General features: G+C 41.2%; 1 protein-coding gene across 3 annotated transcripts in view; it reads left to right on the top strand.

Annotated features, from left to right (window-relative positions):
• Positions 1 to 13,993, top strand: part of BMPR1B (bone morphogenetic protein receptor, type IB) — a 262,703-nt gene that overhangs the window by 169,398 nt on the left and 79,312 nt on the right. For all 3 annotated transcript variants that reach the window (XM_006874690.1, XM_006874689.1, XM_006874691.1), the window contains exon 2: positions 4,784 to 4,943. In XM_006874690.1, the coding sequence (XP_006874752.1) occupies positions 4,801 to 4,943 (143 nt within the window). In that variant the 5' untranslated portion in view covers positions 4,784 to 4,800. The remainder of the gene's footprint in view (positions 1 to 4,783; positions 4,944 to 13,993) is intronic.

Here is a 13,993-nt window from a genome sequence, read left to right as displayed (position 1 = left end):
CCTTAGAGCCAATTATATAGAAGTAATATATCTCTTTGTGATTTTCTGGTTAGAATAAGTAGTTTTTGATTCATCTAGTCTACTCTTTCTGAAAGTAGAGTACATATCATCTGTCTCTAAATCACATGAGATCTTGACTTTACAGTTGTTGTTGTTGTTAGGTGCTATCGAGTTGGTACCGACTCATAGTGACCTTATACACAGCAGAATGAAACACTGCCGGATCCTGGGCCAACCTCACTATTAAGTTGCCACACTTGAGCCCATTGATGCTGCCAGTTGGCCTATCAATCTCGCTGGGGGTCTTCCTCTTTTTCTCTGACCCTCCACCTTACCAAACATATCCTTCTCCAGAGACTGGTCCTTCCTGACAATATGTCTGAAGTATGAGAAATGAAGTTTGGCCATCCTGGCCTCCAAGGAGCATTCTGGCTGCACTTCTTCCAACACATATCTACACTTAGCTCTCTGTAAATACTTACAGTTTCAGCAAACCTATATAGGGTCTATATGAATCAGAGTCAGCTTGATGGCAGTGGATTTGGATTTGGTGGTTTAGTTCACCTGAGACCTATAGAGTCAAAATCACTGGATGAGACATAAAATTTTGTATAGAATTATCTCCCAGGGTGCTTCATGTGTACACTATAACTAACAGCTCATCTCTAGACTAAACTTGCAAGGTACTGTTTCAGAAAGTTACATATATGTGTGTGTGTATTTGTTGTTGTTGTTGTTAAATGCTGTTGAGTTGGTTCTGACCCACAGCGACCCTGTATAGGGTTTTCAAGGAGCAGCTGGTGATCTTGAACCGCCAACCTTGCAGTTCAAATGGCTTTGCAGTCTGGCGCATTAACCCACAGTGCCACACCAGGACTCTCTTTCAAAACTGAATGAATACTAAGAACAAATCTAGCATAGAACTCCTGGTGTGGCGCTGTAGGATCACCACTGGACTGTGAACATTAAGGTCAGCAGTTCAAAGACACCATCTGTTCCTCAGAAACCTTGTACAGGTCACTATTAGTTGAAACCAACTTAATAGCACTTAACAACAACAACAGTAATACATAAAGGAGCCCTGGTGGAATATTGGTTAATCACTCAGCTGCTAACCAAAAAGCCAGTGGTCTGAACTTATCAGTGAATCCATGGAGAGTAGACCTGGTGATCTGCTCCCGTAAAGATTAAGCAAAAATAACGAAAACAAAACCTACTGCCATTGACTCATTTCTGACTCACAGCAGCCCTATAAAGGGTTTCAATGACTGTAAATCTTTACCAGGACAGTCTCATTTTTCTCCCATTGAGCAAGTAGTGGGTCTGATGCATAACGTTGTTGTTAGCAGTCCACAGCATCACTAAGGCTCTTTCCTGTAAAGATTACAGTCTAGGAAACTCAATGAGGCAGTTCAATTCAGTCATAGCAGCTTGCTGTGAGTCAGAATCAACTCGATGGCACACAACAATAGTAATGACTGGGGAAAGTTCTAATCAATTGACAACCTATATTAATGCTATCCTTTCCATGATTATTCCAAGTGGAGTTGAATAATTAGCCAAAATATGCAGAAAGTCAGAACAAAATGATCAAAGACGCTTATCTAGATTTCTCTGCGATGTAACTTTATTGTAAATTAGAATTTTGATGTCTTTAACCAAATAATCTTTATTTTCATTAATGTTCTTTTTGAAAACGGATCCAATTACAGACAAGCTGGATATGTTATGAAAAAGAATTTAAATTAAACATTGGTTAGGGTGGCAGTTTATTCAGTGATAAATATGAAAGCTCTTTTCACAATGCCCAAAATATAATCGATGTTGTTATGTGCTGTTGAGTTGGTTCTGACTCATAAAAACCCTGCCTAGGGATTCCTAGGCTTTAAATCTTCACGGGAGCAGAAAGCTTTATCTTTCCCCCATGCAGTAGCTGGTTGGCTTGAACTACAGACCTTGTGGCTCACAGTCCAAACTTATTGTATAGAGCCACTGTAACCCCCAAAATACAATATCAATTAATGCATGCCCCTTTCTGAAATCCTGTTGCTTTCCAAACTTTTGGTAGTGAAGAAGGAAAATATGAAAGCTATTTCAGTGATGTTGTTGTTGTTGTTGTTGTTAGGTGTCATCGAGTCAGTACTGAGTCATAGCAAACTTATGCACAGCAGAATGAAACACTGCCCGATCCTGGGCCAACCTTACTACTCTTGCCACACTTGAGTCCATCGATGCTGCCACTTGGCCAATCCATCTCGTTGGGGGTCTTCCTCTTTTCCTCTGACCCTCCACCTTACCAAACATGATATTCTTCTCAAGCGACTGCTCTCTCCTGACAATATGTCTGAAGTATGAGAGACAAAGTTTGGCCATCTTGGACTCTAAGGAGCACTCTGGCTGCACTTCTTCCAAAATGGATCCATTGGTTCTTTTGGCAGCCCATGGCACTTTCAATATTCTCCTCCAACACCATAACTCAAAAACATCAATTCTTCTAAGATCTTCCTGTGATATATCACCCTATATAAGTGAAGTGGGGTTTTTTTATTCCAAAAGGTAAAAAAACTAGATTTCTTCCAATAGCATTAGCTAACATTCTCCATACTGTGTAACATGCACACTTCATTTCTTGAGGTAGGTGCTACAAGGGGACTTCAAAAGTTTGTGGAAAAATTTCATTATCTTTTAATTCCCTTTTTCCATGAACTTGCTGAAAGTCCCCTTGTATAATATAATTTCTGCTACAAGGATAAGAAAATGTGGCAAAATGAAACTATACTTACTCCTTACTTATCAACTTATCGTATTATCAACATTTCACATATACAACAGTAGTAGAAAATCTGTCTATTTTGGGCCTTAATGATGTATGCCTGGCAATAATAAATGCTGAGGTGCCAGGTGAGAGTAACACTGGCTGTGATTGTTAAAGTTATCTGTCCACTTAGCTGGGCCATGGTTTTCAATGGTGTGAGAATTACGTAATGATGTAATTTGTCTGCTACAGTATCTTCCATCAAAGATAGTAGGGCCATCTCTACTGTAATAGGTAGATACTTTGGCATGTAAAACATGATGGGTAAGGTGTATCTTTTGAAATATATCTTTATGTGAACTAAGTCTTCATCTTCCTATTACAGTGGCAGGAGGAACCAATTATTAGAGAAAGATACCATGTTTGGTAAAGTGGAGGGTGGGAGAAAAGAGGAAGACCCCCAGCGAGATGGATTGGCACAGTGGTGGCAGTGATGGGCTCAGGCATAGCAACCATTTGAGGTTGGCCTAGGACCGGGCAGTGTTTTGCTCTCTTGTACATAGGGTCACTATAAGTCGGTACCAACTTGATGGCACCTAACAAAAACAACATTACATTTTGCAGATTAAGTATTTTCTAATAACTTCTTAGAAAAGATGCATGATAAAAAATACTCAATATAGCAGTTTTAGGGGAAGGATCTATGATATGGTAGAAAGAAAATTTCAATCTGAGCTCAAATACCATTTGCGTGATTAATTTGCTGTGTGTAGATCATTTAAACTTGTTGAGTCTCAATTTTCTCTTCTGAAAAACGGGGATGATAATATTTGCCCAAAGTATTACTGTATAGTGTAGAAATAATCTTGCATCTTATCAAAGTCTGCATCTGATAAAATACATTTTGTATATACATTCTCTCAAACACTGTGAGTTTGAGAGAATTCTTGACTGGTCGAGGAAAAAGAGAACATCAATGAGATAGTGTTGCACAGCATGCTATTTGCTGGGGTCCACTCATTGACAGTCACAGGAGGAACAGTCCCTTACAGCAGGAAGTCTTGTAGATGCCAGGGGGCAGGGAGCCACCAGCAGAGGGAGAGAGGATGAGAAATTCCGGAATGAAGGAGAACAGAAATGGGGGCCTTACGTATGTCTTGCTGAAGGAAGGCAGGAAGTGTCTGGGTCAGAGAGCTCCAAAGGCAGCTGCACCTTGTTGTTGTTAGATGCCAGGGAGACAGTTCTGACTCAGTGACTGTACGTATGAACAGAATGAAATGTTGACCGGCCTGCACTACCCTTACAATCCTTCTTATGTCTGAGTCCATAGTTGTAGCCACAGTGCCAATCCCTCATGTTAAGTGTCTTCCTCTTTTTGGTTGACCCTTCTGCTCCATCTAGCAGTACTTTCAGGTACTTATAACTAACTTTTAACTACAGGATTGTATCTTATCTAAAGCAGTCAGCTATTGGGTACAGTTTTGTGGGGCTGTAAAGCAGGTGGGCTTTGAGTGGGAAAAATATGCTTACTTAGGTTACTTTTAAAAACAATTGAATGTGCATAAATCTGAGTTTGGTGCCAGCAGGCTTTTTGGGCTAATGGGTCTCTGCTTGCTATGAACTAGGAAACTTGGGATCAATAGACACATGCCAGTATAACAAACTTTTATGATTTAATGTATTAACCACAGTTCTGTAGGGAAGTCCTCGTGAGTCACTGTAGGATAAGCACTCAACCACAAGATCGGCTTGAACTGCAAGGTTTGGCGGTTCAAACCCACCATTCTCTCCTTGGAAACCCTGTACAGGGATACTATGAATCAGACCAACTTGATGACACTTAACAACAACACTACAAAAAATGCAAACTTTTTAGTATTGAAAACATCAAAATATCTCTTTCCTGTTTAAATCTTAAAACATAACGATTACTTACTTTTTTACTTGATCTTACATTGTTCTTTGGATACAAGACTGTGCGTAGGCTATGCTGCAGATGCTTAAACTCTCTCTGTTTCTCCTTTTCAGCAAACATCCTTGATAACATGCTTTTGCGAAGTTCAGGAAAATTAAATGTGGGCACCAGGAAAGAAGATGGAGAGAGTACAGCTCCTACCCCACGTCCAAAGATACTGCGTTGTAAATGCCACCACCATTGTCCAGAGGACTCCGTCAACAATATTTGCAGGTTAGTGATATAACTGATTGACACCTAGCAAATTTCAGAAAACCACGTGTGTTTGAACTGTGGGCTGATGTTTCTAAGAGTCACTTAGTGACTAGTGCCTAACTCCATTAGCTCTCAGAGCTGGGGCAATGTTCAGAGAAATACTGAATTGTTTTTGTTCTGGAGCAGTGTTCTCGGACTCTTCTTCCTTCCTCCAACAACATAGCATAATTCACCTCTCCTTGCAAGGAATAAAAACCAATTCTTTTCTTTGAAAAGAACTGGCCCCCGAATCGGTTCAACAACATGGCATGGTCACTCATGCTGATTGTGTTATTATTTTCAAATAATAAGCACTCTTAAGGTGTTTGAATCATTGCTAAACTGACTCTGGGAGACAATATAGCTTATTTGAATTCACTGAATAGTAGAATGACTTTGTCACAGTACTGCAGAAAAAAACTCTTCAGTAAGCAATCATGTTGATATAAATGCCTCCTAACACTTGTAACTGGAGTCCTGGTGTAGTGCTGTGGGCTAATGTGTCAGACTGCAAAGTCGTTTGAACTGCAAGGTTGGTGGTTCAAGCTCACCAGCTGCTCCTTGGAAACCCTATAGAGGGTCGCTATGGGTCAGAATCAACTCAAAGGCACTTAACAACAACAACAAACAGTTGTAACTGTACTATTTGTACCTCTCCTCATTGTTAGGTGTTGAGCCCGTCTTTCAGTGGCCCTCTGTACAATAAAATGAAACGCTGCCCAGTCCAGCATCATCCTCGCCGTCGTTGTTATGTTTCAGTCCATTGTGACAGCCATTGTGACAGAACATACAGATGGAGGTCTTTCTCTTTTTCGCTGACTCTTGACTTTACCAAGTGTGATGTCCTTCTCTGATAACATGTCCAAGGTAATGAGAAGAAGTCTTCCCATCCCGGAATGCTTCTAAGGAGCCTTCCAGTTATACTTCTTCGAAGACATTTGTTTGTTCTTCTGGCAGTGCATGGTAATATTTTTTTTCTTTTTTCCAGTACACTAATTCAAATGCATCCGTTCTTCTCCTGGCTTCCTTATTTATTGCCCAGTTGCCCATGTATGTGAGGCAATTGAAAATACTCTGGCTTGGATCAGGAGCGTCTTAGTATTCAAAGTGCCATATTTAGTTTTTAATACTTTAAAGAGTTCTTTTGCAGCAGATTTACTCAATGATTTGCTTCCATGGTGTTTGATTATGGCTTCAAGTAAAATGAAATCCTTGCTAGTTCAATCTTTTCTCCGTTAATCGTGATGTTGCTTACTGGTCCAGTTGTGCAGATTTTTATTTCCTCATTTTGAGGTGCAATTCTTATTGAAGGCTGTAGTCTCTGTTATTCATCAGTAAGTGCTTCAAGTCCTCTTTGCTTCAAGCGAGTAAGGTTTTGTCATCTGCATATTTCAGGTTGTTAGTGAACCTTCCTCCAATTCTGATGTCAAATTCTTCTTCCTATAACTCAGCTCTGGTAGTGTAGTAGTTACGATTCGGGCTGCTAACTTCAAGGTTGGCAGTTTGAAACTACCAGTTGTTTTGTGGGAGAAAGAAGAGGCTGTCTGCTCTCATAAAGATTTACAGCCTCAGAAACCCTGTGCAGGGTCACTATGAGTCGGAACCAACTCTAGGACACATAACCACCACCACCATCATACTTCAGCTTCTCATGTTATTTGTTCAGCATACAGACTGAATAAATATAGTGAAAAAATACCTTTTTTTTAAAAAGTTTTTTATTGTGAACTAAATGATAGTTTACATGGGAGAACATTAGCTTTACATTCATCCTATCATATTTTGTTTCATTGCAATGATTGCAATCCCCTCCATGCATTATCAAACAACCAAAGGGTACACCCCACAAGCCTGCCCCCTGGTCATCAGCACACAGCCCCTCTCTCTCCCTGAGTCCAGAGTACCCAGCCACTCTATCTCTCCACGTCATCATCTTTGCCTCCATCTCTGGCGTCACTGCTTCTCTGGATAAGGTCCCGCACTCCCCTCTTCTCACTTGATGGTCCCTGGGACCTCTGCTTCTGGACTGCAAAATCAACCACTCCCCTCCTTTTGTTACAAAATGTCTACCTTTACATTTCCAACCCTCAACAGTCAGTCCTGATAGCAATTATTCACTATTGAACCACAAGGGCCTTATCCCCATCTCCTTTCATACACACACCTTTCTTGAGATTAAATCATTCAGTATACCCTTGTTCAGAATACCTCTTGTTCTCTGTACCAGTTCCTCATGAGCACAGTTAAGTATTTTGTAATTCCAGTTCTTCATGATGTTATTCATAATTTGTCATGATCCATACAGTCAAATGCCTTTTCATAGTTAAAACAAAACAAAAAACCCACAAGTAAGCATCTTTCTAGTATCCACTACTTTCACAAAATCCATCTGACATCAGCTATGATATCCTTTGTTCCACATTCTCTTCTGACTCTGGCTTGAATTTTGGCATGTTTTGAACCAAGGTAGAATGGTTCCAAAGCCCAGACTGTTATTCTGAGAAATTATCTCATGATGGTAAACAGTAAAACTATCTGGAATGTTAGAAAGTTTTCTGAAGCAATGAAAATGAACAGGAGGAAGCAATTAAGGAGATTAAAAATCAGCACTAATCTTATAATTTTTCTAAGCCTCTAGCATTAGGAATAAATTTGTGTGTGTCATGTGATCCCCTTAAAGTCCTGATGATCATCTGTTGGAATTTTCTAAAACTATCTTAATTTAAAATATTTTGTCTCATTTTTCTTATAAGCCATTAAAGTACCCTAAATTACACCCTCGGAAACCCTGTACAGGGTCGCTATGGGTCGGAACCGACTCGAAGGCACTTAACAACAACAACAACAAAATTGTTTTTAGAGAAGATGTTCAGGCAATGCAAATACCCTGTGGTGGGAATGAGAAGCTTGCTTTTCTTAGAGTACAGGGAGTAAGAGCACAGGTAGAAGTTAAGCCTGGAGACCGAGCAGAATTCTGTATTGCCTGGTTGACTATGAGAGCATTGAACAAGCATTGAAGGAGAGTCTTAAGGCATGGCGACAGTGGAGATTGCGGTGATCTGATTAATTCCTTTTTTTTTTTTTTTTTTCCAAAAAATATATTTGCAAAATTCTTTCCAAAAAAGAATATTGAATATGTATGAGAAGGACAAAAGTGAAAAAGTGATTCACTAAGAGGAGATTGTTGTTGTCATTAAGTGCCGTAGAGTCAGTCCCATCCCATAGTGACCCTGTATAGAGTTTCTGAAGTGCAGCTGGTAAGCTTGTACTGCTGTCCTTGGGGTTCAAACAAATCTTGCAGACTAGGGCAGGTTCACTGCACCCTCCCCAAATCTGCTCTCTGTGTGGATCCTCAATCAGTGGTTGCTCAGTCACATGGAGAATATTGTGAGCAGAAAACCTCAACAATATTGCCAGGACGAAGCATAAATAGAAAAATGGATTCAGGAATAACATTCCAGGTGAGAGAAAATGGTCTTAGACTAGGGTGTTGCTGGAAAGCATTTGTTGTATTGGAGCAATATTTAGAAGGTAAAGTTGCATGCTGATGGATGGGATATGGAAGGGGATCAAGCAAGTCTTCACAAGTTTATGGATATTTTGGATTCAGTGTAAGTGTTTCATTCTGTTGTGCATAGAGTCGGTACTGACTCCGTGGCACCTAACAATAACAACAGTGTAAGCTTTTTAATGAAATGTTGACAGTGGAAAACAACTAACTTTCAATTTCCACATGATAGCCTTTTAATGAAAGAGAACAATGGAAAAGAACCAAGTATCAATTTAAACATGCTAAATTTGAGATAGTTCATGCATCCAGTGGACATATCAAAAAATAAGCACCAAGATATGGGTTGGAACTCAGATAAGAAGGTTGGGAGAAATATAGAGAATGACTTACAAAGTGAAAACATTTCTTTGTTTCATACGTGGGTCTATAGATGGGTTGATGGCTTGATGTCAGGCGGCTGTTGAGTTCAGACTTACTCTACCTGTCTTTCTTCATTCCAGCTACTGAAGGAATGTTCCTCGCAGGAATAGAGAGAAGAAACCTTTTAAAGTCTCCAGTAGTGTCGGGTCCTCTAAAATTCAGTTTACCAAATCAAGACTGGTAATAAAATCCAAACTCAAGATGAAGTTTGACCAGATTGGGTCATGAAAAATTGAGTGCAATAGTAGAATAATCCAGTCTACCAGAGTAGGACTGAGCCTTATAACGTTTATTATTTGGGTATGAGAAAATGTCCCAGGAGATGAAGGGTTAGCAGTCAGAGTCGTAAGGATGTTGTCAGTGGAGCCAAATTTACAGAGGAAGACAGGCATTTCAGCTGTGCTGGATACTGTTACAAGTCAAATAAGGTAAAATGAAAACACATCAGTAAAATTTCTCGACACTGATAATTTCAGTTAGAGATGTTCAATGTGTTGGTAAAGATAGAAGTCATGTTGTAGTGGGTGTGAATCATGTGGTTGCCAACCTCTTATAGCAAATGTTGTTAGGTATGTTATACACAATGAAATACTGCCTGGCCCTGTGCCATCCTCACAATTATTATATTTGAGCCCATTGTTACTGCCACTGTGTTACTCCATCTTGTTTGGATGCGGGTCTCACTCTTTTTCTCTGACTCTCCACTTTTTCAAACATGATGTCCTATTCCAGGGATTGGTCCCTCTTGACAACGTATCCAAAGTATAGGAGCCAAAGTGTTGCCATCCTCGCTTATATGGAGCATACTTTAAAACAAAACAAAAATTAATGGCACATTCTTGATACACTGTTTTCAAGACAGATTTGTTGGTTCTTTTCCACATAAAGAACAAAGAATATGGTATGTTCAGTCAACTTGAATGAGTTAACATGAAGATCAGAACAGAAATTTAGTATTTGGTATATTTTTTAAGTGTTCTGGCATGTTTACTTTTGCCTACATTTAATCATTTCACAATGATTTTATAAAGAATGAAGCATTATCTGCACTTTGCAGGTGAGAAATCAGAGGCTCTGAGAGTTTAAATAATTGTCAACAAAATACTGTTTATGCTGGTATAGTGGAAAGAAATGTGGTTGAGATCCCAAACTCCAGAATTCTTGACTAGCAGCCAATCCCTGACCCTGTTTCTCAAAGGAAAGAGGTACCCACCATAGTCAAATGCATATGCCTTTTAACAATGAGACATTGATTTCAGTTGATATTAAAGAAAGAAGTCCAAGCTGCACTGAAGGCATTGACCCCACCTACCTCCTCACTGATTCCATTTGGGTATTTCCTGGCCCCTTTCATCTTTTCACCCCTAACTCCTGGTCATGCTTTGGACCCTATATCTACTTACGTCCATTACCTGCACTACCCTTCCTTTACCCCAGTCATTAATCTTGATGACCTCCTGACCCTTTTCATCTCCTCACATCCCATAACTGAGTATCATCCCAGCATACTCACTGCCACACCTGGCTTTCTCCTCACCGCTCCCTTGTTCTCCAAGCTCACGCCTTGGTCTTCTCTTGAATTACCCACCTCGTCACTCCTCACACTTGGACCTCCATCAGCAGCCATCCCCCTTTATAATCAGTACTTAGATTTCTTCATGGACCCCCCAATGGGTTTTTCTTCAAACCTGGTAGTCCTTCTCACAACTAAGCTCCTCACTTCCTTTTACTATCTCTACCTCTTGCATTACTTCTGACACCTCGCTGGCTTTCTGGTCTTCACACCTTCTCCTTGGTCACACCTGTACACTCATTGCCATCCATTCTTTATGCTTTCTCCCAAACCTATGCCTTCTCTGAGTGATCCCTCCTCCTCACTCCCTGAACCCTTCTTACTTTTGATTAGTGGGCCAGTCCTAACTCCTCCTACTTCATCATTACCATATCTGGTGGTAGTATTCTCACCCCTCCCACCCTCTCACCTCCCACAGTGAGTCTTATTCCTTCCATCTCTTTATTCACCACTCCAGTGCTGCCTCCTGGACCCCTCCTGTATCCTTCTAATTTAAAACGTACTTAATCTGGGAGTTCTCCAGGCCTCTTCCATAGCTTGTCTGACTCTTGATCCCTCCTAGCTCTCACTCCTCACATCTGGACTGTGTCCTTCCATTTCTACGCTCTCTTTACCCACTCCTGGGATTTATCATGAAGACAGACACTCAAGCAAATACTATACATGATTGTTCACAGCAGCATTACTCACCATTAATCAAATGGTGGAAACAACACAAATGTCCATCAGCAGTTGAGTAGATTTACAAAGTGTGGTCCATCCATACAGTGGGGAAACTTTGCACCTTAAAAGGAATTCAATACTGAACCTTGCTACAACATGGATGAACCTGGAAAACATTAAGCTATGTTAAAGAAGCAAGACACAAAAGCCTACATATTGTTTGAGTCCATTTAGATATAAAATTAGAGTCTATAATTCCATAGACACAGAAAGCCACTTGCTGATTGCTATGGGCTACTGGGAGAACATAAGGGGAGCAATTATTTATTAGGTACAGGGTAATGATGACTAAGTTCAGGAATTCATAGTGATAGTTGACTTACATTGTGAAATACGTAAAGCCACCAAATTTTACACTTTACAGTTCGAAATGAGAGTTTATTATATATGAAATTTAAACTTTCAAAGAGATTAATCAGTGATATAGCCACAGACGACTAGAGTGGAGAGTGAAGCGTCCAGCTGATAAGAAGAGAGGGCATATGCACAACAACACCCACACTTGCAGATAATACCCACTTGACCTGGCCTTAATGACTGGTTGATCAGAGCTCAACTAGAAGAAGAAAGAAGAGGAAAAAAAGAGTAAACCGATACAATTTGATGAACTTGATCTACACATATGGATGCAGTAGCTCAAAAGAGGGTATATAAATTCTTACAGCAAAGATCATTCCCACCCCCTCCATACACAGAGTAGACAGGAATGGACAACTTGGACATTGGTTACCCAAAATGAGGGGGGCTACAAAGGCAAGAAGTGACTGGCTTACAAGCTTTCAAGAGGGAGCCTAGATCCAGAGGGCATGGAGGAAGGTAGAATCTCCACTGGTAGTATCCAATCTGTCTGGGCGGGACTGATGAAATGAAATGCGGGTGGGTCTCTTGTGATACAATAGTGAATAATTGTTATCAGGACTGATTGTGAGTGTTGGAAATGTAAAGGTAGATGTTTTGTAGCAAAAGGAGGGGAGTGATTGAATTTGCAGTCCAGTAGCAGAGGTCCCTGGGACCATCAAGGGAAAAGAGTGGAGAACGGGACCCTACCCAGAGAAGCAGTGATGCCAGAGATGGAGGAAGAGACGATGATGTGGAGAGATGGAGAAGCTGTGGACTTTAGACCCAGAGAGGGAGAGGGGCTGTGTGCTGACAACCAGGGGACAGGCTTGCAGGGTATACCCTTTGTTTGGTTGATGATGCCTGGAGGGGGTTGTAACCATGGCAACGAAACGATATACAATATGAATGTAAAACTAATGTTCTCCCATGTAAACTATCACACAATTCACAATAAAACATTAAAAAAAGAGAGAGAGAGATTTAAACCAAAAGGATGTGACAAACAAGAAAAATACTGCAATACAACTAAAGAGATGAGTTCTCAGGACTCAGCCCTGCAGCCAACACTGGCTGGGACTCAGGAATTACTGAAGCTGGCGTGGCGTCTGCCTCAGCTGGTGGTACTGGTACTTCTGGCACTCATCTGACTCAACAACAGTCTCTGCCACTGGAGCTAGTGATAAACTGGGTGTTGCTAGATCCAGTTCCATTGTTAGTGTAGGATCTGGCTCTACCTCAGTAGATCTCTCAACAGCAGGCTCGACCCCTGGAGCTGGTTTTGGAGAGGACATGTTATGTGATTCTGGCCCTACTGATGTTGGTGCTGGTGTTGACTATGGAATCTAGTTGATTGATCTAGCTAGCTGTGGTGTTGGTGCAGGGACTAACTTTTTATTAGCTGCTGTTACTGGAGCTACTTCCAGAAGTGACACTAGAAGTAGATCTGGCTCATCAGCAGGCTCTGCCACTTGAGGTGACGATGAACTAACCACTGATAGGTCTGGCTCCAGTGTTGAGGGAGAAGTCCGCTCTACCTCAACTGGTAGCACTAGAGATAAATTTGGAGGTGGCGAGAGATGTAGATCTGACTCAACAGTAAGCTCTACCACTGGAGCTGGTGATGGAATCGCTATTGCTAGAGCTTGCTTCAGTATTGTTTCAAGATTCAGCTCTGCCTTACCTGGTGGTACTGTAGTTGATTCTGGAGGAAGCACTAAAAGGAGACAAAAAATCAACAGTAGACTCTATTACTAGAGCTGTTAATGGATTCACTGTTGCTAGATATAGTGCTATTGTTGATGTTAGATTTTGAGCTGCTTTTCAACCTGGTACTGACCCTGGTGATGGAGCGGCACAAGGAAAAAAGTTCACCGGTATGACTGCCTTTCCTCATTACAGAAAATATCCCACTGCCATTAGTAGATGCCCAAGCTCAAAAACTCCACCCCTGGGAGTCTTCTCAGACTGTATTCCACCAGAAAAGGGGTTCTGAGGTTACTCTGGCCTAACCCCACCAATGGACCCCCACCATGGTGCCTCTCCACACTGGCTTATTCCTCCTCACCCACTGGATCTGCCTCAGTTGGCTTCAGGTGCTTCAACTGGAAAAGGAGCAGATGGACATGGAGCTCCAAGTCTGAGCTAGTCATATTCATCTGTGTACACTCCACCAGGTGCTTGAGGAAAGTGACTATGGGGTTTTAGAGAAATCCTCTGAGGATTAATCCAGTCAGGTGCCCAGGATAAAGGAGATGACATTGGGTGAAATAGTATGGTCAGGGCCCTAGACTTTCCTGCCACATTGACCTTCCACAGAACTGCTATAAGGGGCTCAGGTTCTCTGTTTCTACCCTTCTGAAATGCGTCTGTTCATTTCCTACATTGTGTGGGCACATATTTGTACCCCATGAGTATCGGATGAATGAGGGACACACAAAGTCTGTCCTCCTGCCCCAGTCTGCC

This window comes from Chrysochloris asiatica, unplaced genomic scaffold, assembly GCF_000296735.1.
Source record: "Chrysochloris asiatica unplaced genomic scaffold, ChrAsi1.0 scaffold00294, whole genome shotgun sequence".
In the NCBI taxonomy this organism is placed as follows: Eukaryota; Metazoa; Chordata; class Mammalia; order Afrosoricida; family Chrysochloridae; genus Chrysochloris; species Chrysochloris asiatica.
The sequence above is the reverse complement of the archived record's forward strand: the minus strand, read 5'-3'. Positions and strand labels throughout refer to the sequence as shown.